Raw genomic sequence first — 20,244 nt, forward strand, 5'->3', positions numbered from 1 at the left:
TTTCAGCTTCCTATTGACATAAGCCTTTATCCTCAGTATAGACTTACCAGTGCCATACACATCATTCCTGAAGATGTCACGAGGAGTACTGTCATGCAGGTGTACACTTCATATTTCTTGTAATCTAATCTTCAGACATTTCCCGGAGTACAAAGTCGTCATAAGAATCTTAATAATCTGTGGATTATTCTACCTACAATAGCGAATCATTGTCTATTTGCCCCAGGTGATTTTTTTGATTCCATAACTGTGTGGTAATAGAATTCAGTGATGATAAAGGAGGGTACTGGATAATTCAGTTTATTGCTAGGCTTGTTTTTTGTAAAAAAGTTCCAATCTACTTTTTTTGTGTGTTCTCTTCTTCTTGTGAGGCAGGGTGGTAAATAGAACAGTTTTTGCAGAGAATATGACAAGCAAATGAAATGATGATCCAAATTCCTCCCCCTATATTCTTTATCTGGATGAATGGTAGTAACACCCATTTAGATGCCTCAAACCAGAAACTAGGGCGCTCCTAGATTCTTCCCTCTCTTTCTTACTGATTCAGTATCCCTTTTCTTTAATCCATCTCCTAATTCCCAACCTTAATTCCACAGTCATAGTTTGAGCCACTGTTTTCTCTCTGCTCATTCCTTCCACTCTCATTCCTTCTCCCAAGAAATTGGGGAAGCCTGGTCTAATTCCTGTCCGTCCTTTAAAACTTACCCTCTTTTGAAAAGCCTCCCTTGACTCACATGTGTGACCCTACTGTCTGCTTCCATAGAACTTTTATTATTGCATTTATTGTACTGAATTGTATTAAAACTTTTAAACGTTCCTTTGGATAGGAACAGTGTCTTATTTGTCACTATTGTATACCCAGCACTGAGAACAGCCTGCCATGTAGTAGGTACTCAAATAGATGTTGAATGAATGACCATAAAGAGTAGATTTTAATTTTATCTATGATTATATATTACTAGTTTGGGTATCTTGCCCATTAGCTATTGATTATTGCGGTGATAGTTGATTTAAATAACTTTGCAAACATATAGTTGATTTGTTCGTGTCTGTTTGTCCCATCATTGCAGTAAGTTCTGTTAGAACACTGGGTTTTAAAACTTACGCATGCATCAAGTCACCTGGAAGACTTGTTAAAACAGATGGGCTGCCACCTGTTTGTGACTCCGTAGGTTTGGAGGAGGGCCTGAGAATTTTTGTTTCTAAAAAGTTCCTAGGTGATACTGATGCTGCAGGTCCAGGGACCACTCTTTGAGAACCACTAAATAAGGGCCCTAGTTCTTAACCCTAGCTACACATTAAAATCACTCAGAGAATCTTTAAACATTACTGATGCCTGGGCTCTTCCCCAGAATGGTTAAATCAGAATCCATGAGGGGTATGGCCCAAGCACAGGTATTTTTTTTTTAATTTTTAATTTTAATTTTGATATAATTTCAGGCTGACTAAAAATTTCAAAAATAGTACAAATGATGCCCGTATACCCTTCACTCAACTTCTCCAAATGTTAACATCTTATATAATCATATACAATTATTAACACCAGGAATTTAACTGATAAAATGTTATTAACCAAATGAGAGATCTTAACTCAGATTTCACCGATTGACCCACTAATGTCCTTTTTTCTGTCCCAGGATCCCACATTGCATTTCCCTTTCACTCTTTTTTTTTTCCAGATTTATTGAGATATATTTGACATAAAATTGTGTAAGTTTAAGGTATACAACATGATTTGATATACCTATATTTGCAAAATGATTACCACAGTAAGGTTAGTTAACAAATTCACCACATAATTATAAATTTTGTGTGTATGTGGTGAGAATATTTAAGATCTACTTTCTTAGCAACTTTCAAGTATATCCAAAATTCCACTACTGAGTATTTACCCAAAGAAAACAAAAACAGTAATTCAGAAAGATATATGCACCCTTATGTTTATTGCAGCATTATTTGCAATAGCCAAGGTATGGAAGCAACCTAAGTGTCCATCAATAGACAAAAGGATAAGGAAGACGTGGTATATATAATACAATGGGATATTACACAGCTATAAAAAAGGATGAGCTCATGCCATTTGCAACATGAATGGACCTATAGGTTATCATGCTAAGTGAAATCAGTCAGACTGAAAAAGACAAATACCATATTATTTCACTCACGTGGAATCTAAAAAAAACAGATGAATAAACAAACAAAAAGCATAAACAGGCCTATAAATACAGAAAACAAAGTGATGGTTGCCAGAGGGGAGGGAGATGGGTAAAATGCGGGAAGGGGATTGGGAGATCCAGGCTTCCAGTTATGGAATGAATAAGTCATGGGAATAAAAAGCACAGCATAAGGACATAGTCAATGATACTGTAATAACACACTAAAAAAGGTAAGTATAGCAAAATGTATAAACTTTAAGAAGTCTGTAATACAGTATTGTTAACTGTAGCCACCATGCTATACATTAGATCCCCAGAACTTAGTCATCTTATAACTGAGAGTTTGTGCCCTTTGATCAACATTTCCCCATCCCCTCTGCCCCTAGCTCCTAGCCCCTGATAACCACCATTCTACTCTCTGAGTTTGGCTTTTTTGTTTTTAAGACTCCACAGATAAGTGAGATCATGCGGTATTTGTCTTTTTTCTGTCTTATTTCATTTAGCACAAATGCCCTCAAGGTCTACCCATGTTGTTGCAAATGGCAAGATTTCCTTCTTTCTTATAGCTGAATAATATTCCTGTGTGTGTGTGTGTGTGTGTGTGTATCACATTTTCTTTATCCATTCATCTGTCAACAGATATTTAGGATGTTTCCATATCTTGACTATTGTGAATAATCTTGCACTGAACATGGGAGTGCAGATATCTCTTCAAGATACTGATTTCCTTTCCTTTGCATATATACCCCAAACTGGAATTGCTGGATCATATGGTACTTGTACTTTCAATTTTCTTGAGGAACCTCCATACTATCTTTCATAGTGGCTGTGCCCATTTACATTCCCATGAACAATGCACTGGGGATCCCTTTTCACCACATCCTTGCCAACACTTACCTCTTGTCTTTTTGATAGTAGCTATTCTGACAAGTGTGAGGTGATTAGCCCATTGTTTTTGATTTGCATTTCCCTGATGATTAGTGATGTTGATCATCTTTTCATGTACCTGTTGGCCATTTGTATGTATTCTTTGAAAATATATCTGTTCAGTTCCTCTGCCTATTTTTAATTGGATTACTTGTTTTTTTGCTGCTGAGTTGTAGGGGTTTCTTTTATATTTTGTATATCAATCCTTTATCAGATAAGCAAATATTGTCTCCCATTCTGTAGATTGCCTCTTCATTCTGTTGATTATTTCTTTTGCTGTGCAAAGCTTTTCAGTTTGAGGTAGTCCCACTTGTTGATTTGTGCTTTTGACCTCCTATACAAAAAAATTGTTGCCTAGACCAGTATCAAAGAGCTTTCCCCCTATGTTTTCTTCTAGGAATTCTATGGTTTCAGGTCTTACATTTAAGTCCTTAATCCATTTAGAGTTCATTTTTGTGGCTGGTATAAGATAGGGGTCCATTTTCATTCTACCATATGTGAATATCCAGTTTACCCAATACCACTTACTGAAAAGACTGTCTTTTCCCCATTGAGTGTTCTTGGCTCCCTTGTCAAATATTAGGTGACTGCATGTACATGGGCTTATTTCTGGGCCCTCAATTCTGATCCATTGGTCTATGTGTCTATTTCTATGCCAGTATACTAGTTTTGGTTATGGTAGCTTTGTAATATAATTTGAAATCAGGAAGTATGATGTCTCCAACTTTGTTCTTCTTTCTCAGAATTGCTTTGGCTATCCAGGGTCTTTGTGGTTCCATATAAATTTTAGGATTGTTATTTCTGTGAAAAATGCCATTGGAATTTTAATAGGGAATGCATTGAATCTATAGATGGCTTTGGGGTATATGAACACTTTTTTTTTTAACAGTATTCTTCTAATTCATGAACATAGGATATCTTTCCATTTATTTGTATTTTATTCAATATCATTGGTGTCTTATAGTTTTCAGTACAGATCTTTTACCTCCTTGCTTAAATTTATTCATAAGTATTTTATTGTTTTGATATCATTATAAATGGAATCATTTTCTTTATTTCTCTTTCAAATATTTCATTGTTAGTGTATAGAAATGTGACTGGTTTTTGTATGTTGATTTTGTGTCCTACAGCTTTACTGAATTCATGCATTCTAATAGTCTTATTGGTGGAGTCTTTTTTTTTTTTTTTAAAGATTTTTACTTATTTATTTGACAGAGAGAGACACAGCGAGAGAGGGAACACAAGCAGGGGGAGTGGGAGAGGGAGAAGCAGGCTCCCCGCGGAGCAGGGAGCCCGATGCGGGGCTCGATCCCAGGACCCTGGGACCATGACCTGAGCCGAAGGCAGACGCTTAACGACTGAGCCACCCAGGTGCCCCTTATTGGTGGAGTCTTAATCATTTTCTTGATATAAGGTCATGTCATGTAGTAATAATTTTACTTCTTCCTTTCCATTTTGATGCCTTTTATTTCTTTTTCTTGATTAATTGCTCTGGCTATGATTTCTAGTACTATGTTGAATAGAACTGGTAAGAATGAGTACCCTTGTCTTGTTTCTGATTTTAGAGGAAAAGCTTTCAGCTTTTCACTGTTGAGCATGATGTTAGCTGTGGGTTTGTCATAAATGGCCTTTATTATGTTTCGATATATTTCTTCTCCACCCAGTTTGTTGAAAGGTCCACATTGCATTTAATGGTCATGTCTTTTTCATGTCCAATCTGTGATTGTTCCTTAGTCTTTCATGACGTTGACACTGAAAATTGCTGGTCAGTTATTTTGTAGAATGTCCCTCACTTTGAACTTGTCTACTGTTTCCCAGTGATTAAATTCATTGTCTATTGTGTATTTCTGACAAGAATACCACAGAAGTGATATTGTGCCCTTCTCTGCCTCCTCTCATATAATGAGGCACATGATGTTCATGTCTTAATTACTGATGGTTTTGCTTACTTGGTTAAGATAGTGTCTGCCAAGCTTCTTTTAAAGTTACTGTTTTTCCCTTTGTAATTATTATCTTATAGAGAGACACTTGGATCTATGCAAATGTTCTGTTTCTCATGCTTTTACCCACTAATTTTAGCAATCGATGTTTTTTTCCTTGAAATAATTATTACTGAATTGTGTGCCAAATGGTAATTTTCTATTTCCATCCTTCTTTCTACATTAATTAAGCTTCTATTTTAAGGAAATGCTATCCTTTCTCTGTTTATTTATTCAATTATTTATATATAATAGTATGGACTTATAGATACTTCTTTTATTCTGTAATTTTATCCTGATTTATTCATTGCTTAGATTGTCCTAGATTTGGTCATTGGGAACTCCCTTAAGGTGGTTTCTGTGTTCTTTCAACATGCTTCGTTATTTTTTTGAGCACTTTCTGGTACCACAAGATGTTCTAAGCCAGGGATTGGCAAACATTTTCTGTCAAGGGTCTGATAGTAAATATTTTAGGCTTTGAAGGCCGTAAGTCTCTGGTGCATTGGGAGGGGGCATGTTTGACTTACAACCTTTTAAAAATGTGAAAACGACTCTTAGCTATTGATTTGACTTGCAGGCTGTAGTTTGCTGACCCCTAGGTTACAAGGAGTTAATCTTGTACTCTCCTTGCTCTAGCCCTAGAATCATCCATTTAGGGGGAGGGTGGCTTTTTTGGAGAACAGTACCTCAAAACCAGGATCTGGGCACTAGATATGATCATTGCTATGGGAATATCATTGCTATTAGCCCTTTCAGTTAACAAAGCTAGGAAATACGTGTATGTACTCAGAAAAAATACATACACATCTACATACATCTGTCTCTCTATCTGAAAAACAGTAAGCTCAATACTGATACATCTGATTCTAGTTAAACACCACAGAGTTTATTCTAGCCTTCCCCTTTCCTTATTTGTAACTCATAATTTCACTAACAAGTGTCCTTTTTGTTTTTAGCCTTATCGGATATAGTCAAAATACTGTTTTCCCAAGTCACTCAGGTTAAGTTCTTTTCTTCCCCACTGTTTTCAGGATGGTTCTATATTTCCTCTGTTATATAACTATGTTCATCTGTTACTGTTTGTACTCCATTTGGGGAACTCCTTCTACCTTCCTGTTTGTTTGTTTTTTAAGTCTGTGTATCTATCTGTGCATATGAAAAAGCATAGGTATATTTTAAAGCACCTAGGTGATTGAAATGTGAAGCCAGGTTTAAGGATGAAAAAGCAGCAGAAGACATAATTTTTGCTTTTAAGGCGGCTATAATCTAGGTAGAAGTAAGCACACATGTGAATAAAAGAAAGAATAATTGTAAATCAGTTTAATAAGGTCATATATGCCTTGTGTAAGACATAGCCTAAGTCATATAATTACTAAAGGAATAGGGAATGAGTATAATGATTGGGGTATGATAGACAAGAAAGGCTTCTTAGATATGAGTGTTGAATTTTGTCTTAAGAGGGGTTAAATCATCCTAAAATTGCCATTTCTTTTTAAAGATGAAAATCTCCAGCTGGTAAACCATGAGGCAAGTTCCATGGCAGTGGATGTTGTTCCTCATGTTGACAACCCAACCTTTGAAGAAGATGAAACTCCTGATCAAGAGACTGCTGTTCGAGAAATTAAATCATAAAATCTGTGTCAATAGAAAACTTGAAACTTTAGTAATAACAGAACTGCCAATCAGGGCTAGTTTACTATTAATGAACTGGATAAACTTAATTAAATAAGAATGATACTGAAAGTGCTGAGATGACTACTATAATGCTATAGTTAAATTACTTAAAATATTTAATCTATTAACTTTTTTCCACAAACTCATAATGTTTTTCATAGGCAAGTGTCCTCTCGATAGTGATAGCAACATTTTTAAACATTTAAAACTCTCTTCAAGTAGTCATGTTTTTCATTTATAACAATTTTCTTACAAAAACATGTTGCTTTTAAAATGTGGAGTAGCTGTAATCACTTTATTTTATGATAGTATCTTAATTAAAAATACTACTATTTTAGCTTGGGCTATCTGTGTCAGGGTTTTTCTCCAGGTGCTTATATTGATCTGGAATTGTAATGTAAAAAGCAATGCAAACTTAGGCTAGTACTTCATGAAATGTCTCTTTAGGCTACATTAAGTTGATAGAACAAGATTAAAGCAAAGTATTCATTTTAACAATTTCTTGTTTTTAAAAATTAGGCTAAATGTACTTCATGTGAGTGTTGAGCATAGTTTATCAGAGAATATGGACTGGACTGGATTGATTGGTATATTAATGACACCAATTTGACATAAGATTATAGACAAAAAGATTCTTTATAAAAATGCTGTATAACTATTCCTCAAAATTATGGGATTTTCAAAAGCAGAGTATATAAATTATACTATTTGAAAATGATAATGAGTAAGTTACACAAAAATTGGTAATTGATCTTTGTGTATGAATTTGTCTGCAGAAATCATTCTGTAGAAAATGTTTTCCAAACAATGTCAACTTTGAAAATTGAGTTTACATTTTACCTAAATGGGCTAAAATTACATTAGGTAAACAAAAATTCTGTCCATATAGCTATAAATTTTGTGAACACATTTTCTTGGTGTTTGAAAAAGAATTGGGGCGGGGGGGGGGGGAATTCCAGGTGCCTTAATATAAAGTTTGAAGCTTTCATCCACCAAAGTAAAATAGAGCTACTTAAAAATGCACTTTATTTGTATTCTGTGTGGCTTATCTTGGTTTTAAAGTTGTGTTTCCAGTGCAAATTCCAGCAGAATTTAGGCAAAAGCTGAACAGACATGTATTTTTGTTTGCTAAATGTAGAATGGACAAAACCATTGCATTCTTGTACACTGATTTGAAATGCTGTAAATATTTCCCGATTTGTATTGATTCTCTTTAAATATAAAATGTAAATAAAATATTCCAATAAAAGTTTTTGTCTGGTGTTTAGTCCAGTTAGCCTATACTAACTTTTCATATATGCTTGGATTTTGGAGGAAAAAAATGGTCGATATAAATGGTCATTGATATATTTGATGAATAAAAACTAAAACTTTAGGATATTTATTTATACATTTCATTTCATAAAGAGGAATTGCTGTCATTGTAATATAACTGAACTACCATGAATTATTTTTCAGTGTCAGTAAGGTAAATAATGAGCTTGACCACTGATAATATAAGTTTAGAAAAACACATTGATGCCAGTCCATCTTCATACTACCCAAGACATAAAACCATTTTATTACTTTAAAATTTCTTTTCCTTCAGCCTTCTCTTTGGCAATATGGTTGCTGGGATGCTGTTAATGGGTTAAGTGCATCTCTTTTGTCAAACATGGGAAGAATAAACATGCTTGGGACACCTCAGAGCCATGATTTTCAAACCAGGGTACACATATGTCTTATGAGGCAATATGCCAGGTGTACGTGTGTGATGCCACACAATAAACTTGACCTATATTCTTATTTCTTGTTTTGTGCGGGAAAAGCCTCAGCTTTTCCATGGCATAGGGTTTGGAATTGCTATTTAGGGTTTTCTAGTACCTTCAGTACCTAATTCTTTAACAAGGCTTTTTGGGGTGGAATTTTATAATTTTTAAAATTGTCAACATCTGTATTGAAGTATAATTAACATACCAAAAAATTGCCCATTATAAATGTATAGCAATTGTATAGAGTGCAAATGTTTAGCACATGTATAGAGTGCAACTGTCACTGCAATCCAGTTTTAGAACATTCTAACTCCATAAAGTTCCCTCGTACCCATTTGCAGTCAATTTCTGCTCCAGTCCCAGACTCAGGCAACCACGAATCTGCTTTCTATCTCTATAGATTTGCTTATTCTGGACATTTTGTATAAATGGAACCATACAGTATGTGTGTGGTCTTCTGTGACTGGTTTCTTCCACTTAGCATAATATTTTCAAGGCTCGTTCATGTTTGAAGCATGCATCAGCACCTACCTCATTCCTTTTCATTGATGAATGATATTCCATTGTATGAATATTCCACATTTGGTTATCCATCAGTTAATGAACGCTTGGATTTTTCCCACTTTTTTCCATTATGGATAATGCTGCTATGAATATGTGCAAGTCTTTGTGTAGATGTATGTTTTCAATTCTCTTCAGCTTATACAAAGAGGAATTCCATATCACTTGTGAATTTTCTTCCTTTTTTGAGAACAGATCATTTGAGCAACAGACTTTATATGACTCTCACATAATAATCAAAATATAAACTGATTCCTTTAACAGTGGCAGGAGAAATATACGTACAAGGAGTCTCCCAACTTAAGGAGGGGTTTTCAGAGAGTTCATTTATAGGTTTAGCAGAAGTTAATTTGTATTATCTTACAAATAATAATAATGGTTCCCAGGCATTTAAAGACACAGTTGGAATGCTAGGAACATTCCTTTCCCCCACCCCCATCTAGTTTTTGTTCATTTACTAAGTATTTTAATTAAGCTCTGTAACATCTGGAGAAATTTTATCACCCTAGGCTGTAACAAATAATTGCCTCTTCTGTTCGGAGTGAATTTTAAAAATGTTTTTAAACACTAAAAAATATAAAAATTTATATTTACATACTACGTAAGAAATTGATTACAGTGGACACTTCGACCTCCAGAGATTCATTGTCCCCTACCTTAGAGTTAATTTGGTGAAAAGATTGAAAGATACTCCCTACTAGCTTTTTTTCTCCAAAAACATCATGAATGTGAGACACTTGTGGACATACCTAGATTTTGATGGGTTAGAGAATAGTATATATAAATAGGGTTTAGCATGGAGAGTGGCAATTTCTCCTTCAATCAATACCCCAGTTCTCAACCACTGCCTTAGAAAAATTTAATGGGCATGTCCTGATAGAAACTTTTTTAAAAAGCAATTCAGTCAACTAAAATTCTTTAACAAGGCTTATTTTTAAAAGATGCCTATGTAGGTCTTAATGGAAACATGATTAATCACCCCCAAGTTGTTGTAGAGTTTGATTTTCAAATATCTAATTTGCTTAAATCAATGCACCTAAAATTTTAATGTGCCTACAAATTACCTAGGGATCTTGTTAAAATGCACATTCTGATTCAGCAGGTCTGGAATGGGGTCTGAGATTCTGAGTTTCTAGCAAGTTCCTGGGGGACACAGATGTTGCTGGACCAGGGTCCAGATTTTGAGCAGCAAACCTTTAAATGGTTCTCCTCCAGCAGTGCTCTGCCTGTTTTGAATCTTACTGCTTCTAAACCTGCCGCAGGCTGTAAAGCGTCAACTAAGCTTGTAAAATTCCCTTCAAGTAAGAATCCAGTAGAATCTTTGACAGCCTCAGCTTTTCCATGGCATAGGGTTTGGAATTGTTATTTAGGGTTTTCTAGTACCTTTTCTCTCTTTCTTTTTTTTTTTTTTAAGATTTTATTTATTTATTTGAGAGAGGTGGGGGGAGAGCACAGAGGGAGAAGCAGACTCCCCACTGAGCAGAGAGCCCGATGTGGGGCTCGATCCCAGGACCCTGAGATCTTGACCGGAGCCGAAGGCAGACGCTTAACTGACTGAGCCACCCAGGTGCCCCTCTAGTATCTTCTCACATAGGTGTTTCAGGCTATGATTTAGAAGCCTGAGTCAGCTGAAAGATTGACTGCTAGATAAATGAGGTATTATCTCTGCATGGTATAACATTATGTCCATAAATATGTGGCTTGGATAAATCAGAAAACAAGAATGGAAGCAGACAGATGAGGTGAGATGCTATTAGAGTGTAGGCGGAAAGTGATGTGAGGCTAATCTGAAGTAGTAATAGGATGGGATGGACTTTTGGAAAAAAGGTAGAGGTGAGTAGATGAGTGTGTGTGTGTGTGTGTGTGTGTGTGTGTGTGTGTGTGTGTGAGGCAATGAAGGTGGTGAGAGTAAGAAGTTCAAGATTATTCCAAGGTTCTTAGCTTGATCATCTTGGTAAACAGTGGTGTTCTGAACTATGAGAACCTAGAAGGATAAACAACTTTGGGCAGGGGAAATATTGGAGAATTAAGTTTGGCTTTGGACACGTATTTGAGGTATCTACAAACCATATGCATAGGTAGTATAGTGTCATGTTTTGTAGTCAGACAGATCTAGGTTCAAACCCCAACTCCGCTACTTATTTAGCTATGTGATCTTAGGCAAGTTATTTAACTTCTGAGACTCCTGTTCATCTATAAAGTAAGGATGTAAAAATGTGCAAGTTTATTAATAAAGATTAAATCAATATTATACAGAGGAACTATCCAGTTCTGGACAGCCCTTGTCACAGTTGTAACCATTAAGGATATTGCAAAAGAATGTGGTTTGATGAGGAAAAAAAAGGAGAAGTAAAGGTAAAAGGGGCACCTTACATCTCTCTGCTACATTTACCAATCTTTTACCAGGAACATGAGAAATTCTCTTCCTTAGTATACATCCAAATTGGGATGGCTTTCCCCAAAGATACATTGCAGTTTGGGCTCTGGGAAGATTGCCTCTTCCCATCTTCTCCAGAAAGCTGCCTTGGGACTATTTACCACCTTTTCGCAGTAGAGAATCCCAAATTGACCCTTTTCTCATCCCCAAGAAAAAAAATCTCTACTTGTAGCACACGCCTGCCTCCCTTGAGCTGGCCCACATCTTGCCATGTGTAAGCCAGAGACACTCCTCCAAGGCACAGTTCTTTGGCTCCTGGTTGTGCCCCACCCCATTTTTTTTTTTTTTTTAGCGAAATGGCCTGAGGCTTTATTCTCAAAAGAACATACCAAGAGCTCCTTTTTTCTTTTTTGTACATTTCCCCCCAACTCTGTCTTCTTGAACAAAACCGTTTTTGCGTTCAGTGCACTCTTTATTTTTTTTTTTTAAAGATTTTATTTATTTGACAGAGAGAGACACAGCGAGAGAGGGAACACAAGCAGGGCGAGTGGGAGAGGGAGAAGCAGGCTTCCTGCAGAGCAGGGCGCCTGATGCGGGGCTCGATCCCAGGACCCTGAGATCATGACCTGAGCCGAAGGCAGACGCTTAACGACTGAGCCACCCAGGCGCCCCCAGTGCACTCTTTAATTCTGGCAGTCTCAGTTATCGAAATAAATAAAAACATCCCTCAAATAAGTCCTCAATGCGAGGTCATACAAATCACTGACCTCATTCACCTTAGTGTTTAAGCAGATGCCAAGGGTACAAAGAGGTGAAGACCACCCTGAAAGGGATTTTTTTTCCTTAAAGGGGTTAATAAAAGGAAAAAAAATGCTCATAAATTGTTTAGATCCTGAAAAGGAAAGTCGGAGAAGACATTTCTGTGGCTGATTGCAATAGTTAAATAAACAGATTGGGGTGGCAGTGGTGGGAGGGAGGCGCCCATGGCGTGAAGAAAATCCTGTGGCTTCTGGAGATTTTATAGTCTTCCTGTATGGGCAGAAAGAAACTTAATCTAAGAAGATTTTGAATTAGACAAGGAATTGTATCAGACGCCACTTACCGCGTGACCTTGGGTAAGTCACCTCACCCGTCTGTGCTCTTATTTATGTGCAAAGGGTAAGTCACCTCACCTGTCTGTGCTCTTGTTTATTTATGTGCAAAGTGGGAAATAATATCCACTTCGCAAGACCTCTGTGAGAATTACGTGAGATAATGTATATGAAATCGCTTTAGTACAAAGTTAAGAGCTCATTAAATGTCAGTGCTGCTACTGCCGCTTCCCGGAATGGGCCGTTCGTTACTCCAAAATTCCAGAAACTTTGTTTTCTACAGTTTACCACCGTCGGCTGTAAACGGATGAGAAGAAACAATACATTTATACCTGGGGCTCACTTATTTGAACAAAAAACCGCTTTAAACTTTAAATAGGCAAAATACACTTAAGTGGTGGCGGGACGCGCTTTGAGAGCACCCCCACCCGGTTCTCATCCCAGTGCATTGTGGAAATTGTAGTCCCGGCTCCTGTTGTTTGAGCACAGAAAAGCGAGTAGGAAACTACAACTCCCAGGAGGCAAAGAAGCGGGACTATTTCCCAGTCGGGCGGTAGAGCTGTAGGAGGGAATTGGCAATCTCGCTGCCTACGTGGGAGAGAAGGGAGGGTTGGGGGAAGTGTGGAAAACCTGAATCCAAGCCGCTGCTGCCTGAGGAAGATTTGGTGGGAGGAGAAGTACAGAGAAATAGACGGGTGGAGGGGGAGGTGAGGAGGGCGTCTGGATCGCTGCTGCCGGGCGGCACAAAGTTCGCGATGTGGCTGAAGCCTGAGGAAGTGCTCCTGAAAAATGCGCTGAAGCTGTGGCTGATGGAAAGGTCCAACGACTACTTCGTGCTGCAACGGCGTCGGGGCTACGGTGAGGAAGGCGGAGGGGGTCTTACAGGTAAGCTGCGGCCACCCGCACCCACCTCGGGGCCGTGCTCGCTGCCACTTAAAAGGCGGTGAGGGTAAACAGCTACTCGTCGCCACCCGCCGCTCGATTCTAAACCCCCGGCGGAGGGGCTGGGGTTCTTCTCCCGCCACCACATTTCCGTTGCCCTCCCTGAGTCCTGAGAATGCCTCACTGGGCGAGCAGCTGCTCTTTGGGTGGGAGGAGGAGAGGTCGGAGGGGTCCTTTCTGAGGCGGAGGAACAATCAGAGGCAGAGGAGGGGTTCTTAAGCAAAGTACCTGCCCGGTCCCTTCCCACGGGGGCGGGGGCTGATGACGAGTGTTAGTCCTCGACAGGTAGCTTTGAGGCTGGTGACAGGGGCTAGTTCGCAGTTGTGGACTTAACTTTTTTCACAACCCCCCCTATCGATAATCACCATCCTGGGGAGTGCGGGGGGTGTGGGGGGGGGCGGGGAGGATGGTGAGGAGAAAGGGAGGAGCCCCAGTCACATCCTGAGGGATGGGCTTCAAATGAGAGATTAGGAAGCGGGGTGGGGGGAGCGGATCGGAGTAGGGGGAGGGCGAGGGATAGGTCTCAGAATTGCTGACCTCTCCCAATTTAGCATCTTTTACTTTGTCACCCCGTTTTCAGTCCTTGGGATCTTATTTCAGAGTAACCGTCGTAATTCGTTTCCCTCTCGAGGGTTTGGCGCTGCCCTTTCAAAGCCATGATTGTTAGCAAACCCGTGAAACAAATGAAGTTTAACTCTGGCCGCCTAATCCATCCTGCCTTCAGTGATTTGATTTGCAAATCCAAAACTGTTCCTTGGTCAAGTGTTGAAAGCCTCCGGAGAATTTTGAGACCTCCCGTCTGGGGTGGGGGCATTCAAACTTTTGGACACTGGGGACCGCAGGGCTCTTTTTCGTGACAATTTGCAGTTTGGTATGGTGGCCTTGAAGTGGTGGGCCAGACAGACTTCATTTAGGCAGCGTGATGTAGCGGGAAGAGGGAAGAATACAAAAACCTGCGTTTTAGTCCTACCCTCATCTCTTGTTGAATGGCATTCGACAAATTCTTTAACTTATTCAACCATAAACGCCTGCTGTGTGCCACATGGAATTCTAGTGTACAAAGACAATTAAGATTCACTTCCCCACCTTTGAATTAATTGCTCATAACCTGGATAAGCGGGGAGAGGATGGGGTTGGGGGGAAGTAACCAGTAAACCAGGCAAATTATAATTATAACCAGTAACTAGTAAATCAGGCAAATTAGAATTAGAACCAAATAACTGAAAGGTTGTGTAAAGATTCATGGAGGAGATGGCATGGCTTTTCCTCTTCTGTGAAATGGTATCTACCTCACAGAGTTGAGAGGATAAAATGAAAGGTAGTAGGTGCTAAATCAATGTATGTTGTTAAGTTGCTGATAAATGTGTGCTGTTCTTTCCTTTTTTTCAAGCACCGCCCCCCCCCCCCAGGGTGGAGATAATTCTGAGGTTCTGCAGGACTTTCTTTTTTTTTAATTTTGCAAGGCCTCTTCATCTCATCCAGCTTCTGAAAAGGTCCTCTTGAAAATATGGCAACAAAAATTGCCTCATTAAACTTCACATTTTGTCATTTTCTGATTTTTAAAAATTACAAGTGTTATTTTACAGAGGAGCCTTTCCATTTAATAGATGCACATATTTTCCAGATTAACATTTGAGAATCAGTCTTGATAAATACCAAGTGACATAATTTACCCTCTTTAGTCCATGGAGAACAGGTCAGAGTATATTTAAAGTAGATCTTATAGCCCTGTGTTACAGCATAATATTTTGGTTCCCCATTTTATTTGACCAGAATTTTTATGGTGCTCTTGTCCACATTACCAAAGAAGTATATTTCACTTTGTACAACTGTGTTCCTGGAAAATAATAGGTAAATCAGATTCTTGAGAATCAGATCAGTGTAATGTAGTATAAAATAGTTTTTCACTTCTTGCAAATTTCCTTTAAATAATCATTCCTTGTTTTGTTTTTAGTTTTTCATTTGACATATTTTCTTAAAACATGGACCAATTGCACCCGTTTCTCTATTCCACCCACTCCCATGTACTCTTCAAACGCATATCTGTAGAATAAGAGATTTGTCTGCAGAAATAAACCAAGATTTCTATCATACATGTATGTTGAGAATAGCCATAACCCCATATTGTGGTCAGTGTGTCTGTCTGCATGATCGTTTTACCTGTGGTATGTTCAAAATGCTTGAAATTTCCACATGAGTGCTGCCACTATATTACATGTAAATTAAGCAAAATGGGTCAGAAAGGAGCAGAGGTGTTTTTAAGCTTTGTTTGGTTCTTTTTGGTCCAGAGGAAGAGTGTGTGCTGAGTTTCATAACTGCTCAGTTACTGTATTCTGACTTAAATTTGTGAAGCCAAGAGCTTTGCTATGCTTTACTGCAAATCCACATTTGGATTAGCTCTCACAGGAGTTTGGGTGCCAGCATAAGCTTGCCTTTGTCCATTTTGTTTGCTGAAATCCAGTGTTATGTGCTACCCCTTTAAATGATTCCTTTATACATTTTGTTTAATGAAGAAGAGATAATAACCTCCTAGAAATGTTAATAGTTCTACTTTCTTTAAGATTTTATTCCTTTGCCATGTGATAATTGGCAATAACCACCAGCAATGTAATGACTTGAGCTGTGGACTTGAAGTTAGTTGACTCTATTTTTTTTTCTAATAATGGAATTGGGGCAACAGAGAACCCTAGGGTGGTTATAACAGGAGACTAATTTGTAAGTTAGAATTCCAAGGTCCTTTTCTAAATTTCTGAAACACATCTAAGGGATATCTTGTAGATTACCTATCATTTGCCTAATTTATCTTACTTAATTGTCCTGGTTCACAGCAGGGTAAGATATCTTGTGGATATTTTTGTTATACATAAAGGTTATTTTATAGATAAAGTAATTTTCTTTCATTTAGAGAAGTAATTCACCCTTCTGGATTTTTGCATTACCTTACATGATCATCCTGGCTGATAAAGGTAATGACTTTCCCGTGGCATCTAAATTTAGCACCTGGCTTTATGTAATTGAAAATAATTTATGCATATTTGGCTTATTAAGCACAAATCAACAATTTGCTCTGCTTGGTAGATTGGAGCTACTAAATGAGTGGACTTATGGGGCTACATTCTGGTGTTTGGGACTTAGGAAGACCTGACTATCAATGAGGAAGCTTTAATTAGATTATTTGCTGCGACTATTTTATTCTTGAATATTCCATATCTGAAAAGTGTAAGCAGGTTCTTGTGTGTTAGATTGACAATCTCCCTCAGTAGACCTTCTTTGGGGGTTGTAGAACAAGACTAAAAAGTAAAATTTATTAAAATGGAAAAGTTTTAGACATTCTGTTTTCTTATCTCCTCTTTCATCTTGGCACCATTATTTTGAAATTAAATCATATGTAAAAACTAGAACATAATAACGTTTTAAATGAGCGTTCCATTTCAGAATGTTTTATATTTATATAAACTTAACAAATCACCGTGTAAATGATTCATCATAATTATACACATACATAATAAACAATAAAGTAGCCTTTTAAAGAATTTCTTAATGACCATCCCTCAAAAATATAAGGCTTTCTCTCTTTTTTCCCCACTCCCAACTCAAGGAGCCCAACTCTGAAAATGTTCTCATTTTTTTCTTAGCAAAATATGCCTGCATTCCATGTTCACAAAGGAACTATCTGATAAAATTTTTGGCTTCCCAGGTACCTTATTATTGGGACTGGAGTACCAGTGGCCATGACATTACATTTTAGATAAGGAGATATCAAATCCCCCCTACACACACTGTAAATTAATAAATATCATTTTGACTTATTGAGAAAATCCCATAGGACAAACCTCGGGAGGACAAATCACACTGTGTGCTTCCCTCTTTTACTCCCTCCTTGGAACATTTTGATCCATGTGAAATCAAGTAAAAAATTACAGTTGACCCTTGAACAATGTGGAGGTTAGGCATACCAGTCCTCACCATCCCCACCCTGCCATGTGCAGTCACAAATCCACATATAAATTTTGACTCTTCCAAAATTTAACTACTCACACCCTACCATTGAGGGAAGCCTTACCAATAACATAAAGAGTCAATTAGCACGTATCTTGTGTATTATATACTGTATTCTTACAATAAAGTAAACTAGAGAAAAGAGAGTGTTATTAAAGAAATCATAAGAAAGAATAAATACATTTATATTACTGCACTGTATGTGTGGGGAAAAAATCCACGTATAAGTGGACCTGCACAGTTCAAGCCCATGTTATTCAAGGGTCAAGTGTACTTTATTTTTTTTTTCAAGTGTACTTTAAAGATGGCTAAAATTAACAACATAGGAAGCAACAGATATTGTCGAGGATGTGGAGAAAGGGGAACCCGTTTGTGCTGTTGATGGGAATGCAAACTGGTGCAGCCACTCTGGAAAGCAGTGTGGAGCTTCCTCAAAAAGTTAAAACTACCCTAATATCCAGCAGTTCCACTACTAGGTATTTACCCAAAGGATACAAAAATACTGATTCAGAGGGGCACATGCACCCTGATGTCTATAGCAGCATTATCAACAGTAGCCAAATAATGGAAAGAGCCCAAATGTCCACCATCAGCTGATGAATGGATGAAGAAGTTGTGACGTGTGTGTGTGTGTGTGTGTGTAAAATGGAATATGACTCAGCCATAAAAAGAATGAAATTTTGCCATTGCAGTGATGTGGATGGAGCTAGAGAGTATTACGCTAAGCAAAATAAGTCAGTCCGAGAAAGACAAATACCATATGATTTCACTCATACGTGGAATTTAAGAAACAAAACAGATGAACATAGGGAAAAAAAAGAGAGAGGCAAACACAAGAAACAGACACTTAACTATAGAGAACTAACTAAGGGTTGCTGGAGGGGAGGTGAGCAGGGGTGTGGGTTAAATGGGTGATGGGTATTAAGGAGGGCACTTGTTGTGATAAGCACTGGATGTTGTATGTAAGTAATGAATCACTGAATTCTACACCTGAAACTAATGTTGCACTGTATCTTAACTAGCTGAAATTTAAGTAAAAACTTGAAACTACAAAAAATAAAGTAAAAAAAATAAAGATCTTCTTAAAATAATTATCTAATTCCAGTATAATTAACATACAGTGTTATATTAGTTTTAGATGTACAGTATAGTGATTCAACAATTCTATACATTACTCAGTGCTCATCACAATAAGTGTACTCTTTTTTTTTTTTTTATTTGACAGAAAGAGAGATAGCGAGAGCAGGAACACAAGCAGGGGGAGTGGGAGAGGGAGAAGCAGGCTTCCTGCCGAGCAGGGAGCCCGATGTGGGACTCGATCCCAGGACCCTGGGATCATGACCTGAGCCGAAGGCAGACGCTTAACGACTGAGCCACCCAGGCGCCCGAGTGTACTCTTAATCCCTTTATCTGTTTCACACATCCCCCATCCACCTCCCCTCTGGCAGTCACCAATTCTGTATATTTAAGAGTCTGTTTTTTGTTCATCTCTTTGTTAATTTATTCATTTGTTTTGTTTCTTAAATTCCACGTATGAGTGAAATTATATGGTATTTGTCTTTATCTGACTTGCTTCACTTAACATACCCTCTAGATCCATCTATGTTGTTTTGAATGAGAAAGGACAGCTTCATTGGTGGTCTAATGACTTGAAAGATGATCATTGTCACCACTTTTTCTTGGTAGCAGTGGAAGGATTATTGACTGCATACCTATAAGCCTCAGGAGTTTTTTTAGATACCTGTTGATAACACTGTTCTCTCTTCCTTTCCCCTCCCTTGCTTGTTGCTGGGGTCTTTCTTTCCTTAAGCATACAGGAAACCACTACTCCACTTCACCTTAGGATCATGAATCTTCAATCCTCAAGAGTTAAGTTAAAATAATAATAATGATGTGGATTGTATAGAGAGGGGTTTTTTGGCTAAGATATTGGAAATTTATAATGTAAGTAGGAAACTAATATTTGCTATCAAGTGGATTTCATTCTAATAAAAAAAAGACTAAATAAAAAAAAACTGATGATATTGACCAACTTTCATTTTTCCAAACCTCTTATAAAGCTGACCTTTCTCATTCAAAGAGATCTTTAAAAGGAACTTTTTACTTGATTTCACATGGATCAAAATGTTCCAGGGAAGGAACAGAGTACAGTATAATTTCCCCTCCCGGGGGTTACCCTATGGGATTCTCTTTTTAATAAGTCAGCTACAAGCCAACATCCATAAATACATCAATACACCACTGAGTTCATTGATTGTGCTTGCCTCATTAACCCTACTACCTTTGTCTGCCCTGATTCTTTAATATTTTTATGTCTCTATTCAGCTGTAGTTGTTTTATAAAGGCTTTGTTTCCTCATCTATAAAATGGAAACAAAACTTGTCTTCCCTACCTCATGACATTGTTCTGAGAGTCAAATGAGTTTTAAAATTTGTGAGCAGCTATATAAACATCTGATATTCATTTATCTAGTAATGGAGTGCCATTTTCTGTAGGGCCTAAGGAGCATCTATATTTATACCATTTTCCATAGTAATTACTTTTCCCATGTTGTATACAGAAATTGATTTGGAGTAGTAACATTGAATATGTCCAATCTGCAATGATTCCACTACAAAAGTAAAACACTGATAGTTATTCAATAATTTTGGTATGATTGTGATTATGCATTTATGATTTATAACCAGAATAATATACAAGTATTTGAATAAAATACCACAGCAGCATTTCATTTTGATCTATGATTGCCCAAAACCTGGGAGTTCCCCAACAGCACTTCTCCAGATA

At 37.7% G+C, this 20,244-nt stretch overlaps 2 protein-coding genes across 6 annotated transcripts in view; both read left to right on the top strand.

Annotated features, from left to right (window-relative positions):
- The window catches only part of RNF128 (ring finger protein 128), a 103,385-nt gene extending 96,536 nt beyond the window's left edge, over positions 1 to 6,849 (top strand). For both annotated transcript variants that reach the window (XM_035006649.1, XM_035006645.1), the window contains exon 7: positions 6,561 to 6,849. In XM_035006649.1, coding sequence (XP_034862540.1) covers positions 6,561 to 6,694 — 134 coding nt within the window. In that variant the 3' untranslated portion in view covers positions 6,695 to 6,849. The remainder of the gene's footprint in view (positions 1 to 6,560) is intronic.
- A 6,227-nt stretch (positions 6,850 to 13,076) lies between these two features.
- The window catches only part of TBC1D8B (TBC1 domain family member 8B), a 56,591-nt gene continuing 49,423 nt past the window's right edge, over positions 13,077 to 20,244 (top strand). For 3 of the 4 annotated variants that reach the window (XM_035006651.1, XM_035006667.1, XM_035006655.1), the window contains exon 1: positions 13,077 to 13,401. In XM_035006651.1, coding sequence (XP_034862542.1) covers positions 13,272 to 13,401 — 130 coding nt within the window. In that variant the 5' untranslated portion in view covers positions 13,077 to 13,271. The remainder of the gene's footprint in view (positions 13,402 to 20,244) is intronic. The other variant, XM_035006661.1, reaches the window with a different exon arrangement.

This window comes from Mirounga leonina, unplaced genomic scaffold, assembly GCF_011800145.1.
Source record: "Mirounga leonina isolate KUSES-001 unplaced genomic scaffold, KU_Mleo_1.0 Mir_101664, whole genome shotgun sequence".
NCBI classification, from domain to species: domain Eukaryota; kingdom Metazoa; phylum Chordata; class Mammalia; order Carnivora; family Phocidae; genus Mirounga; species Mirounga leonina.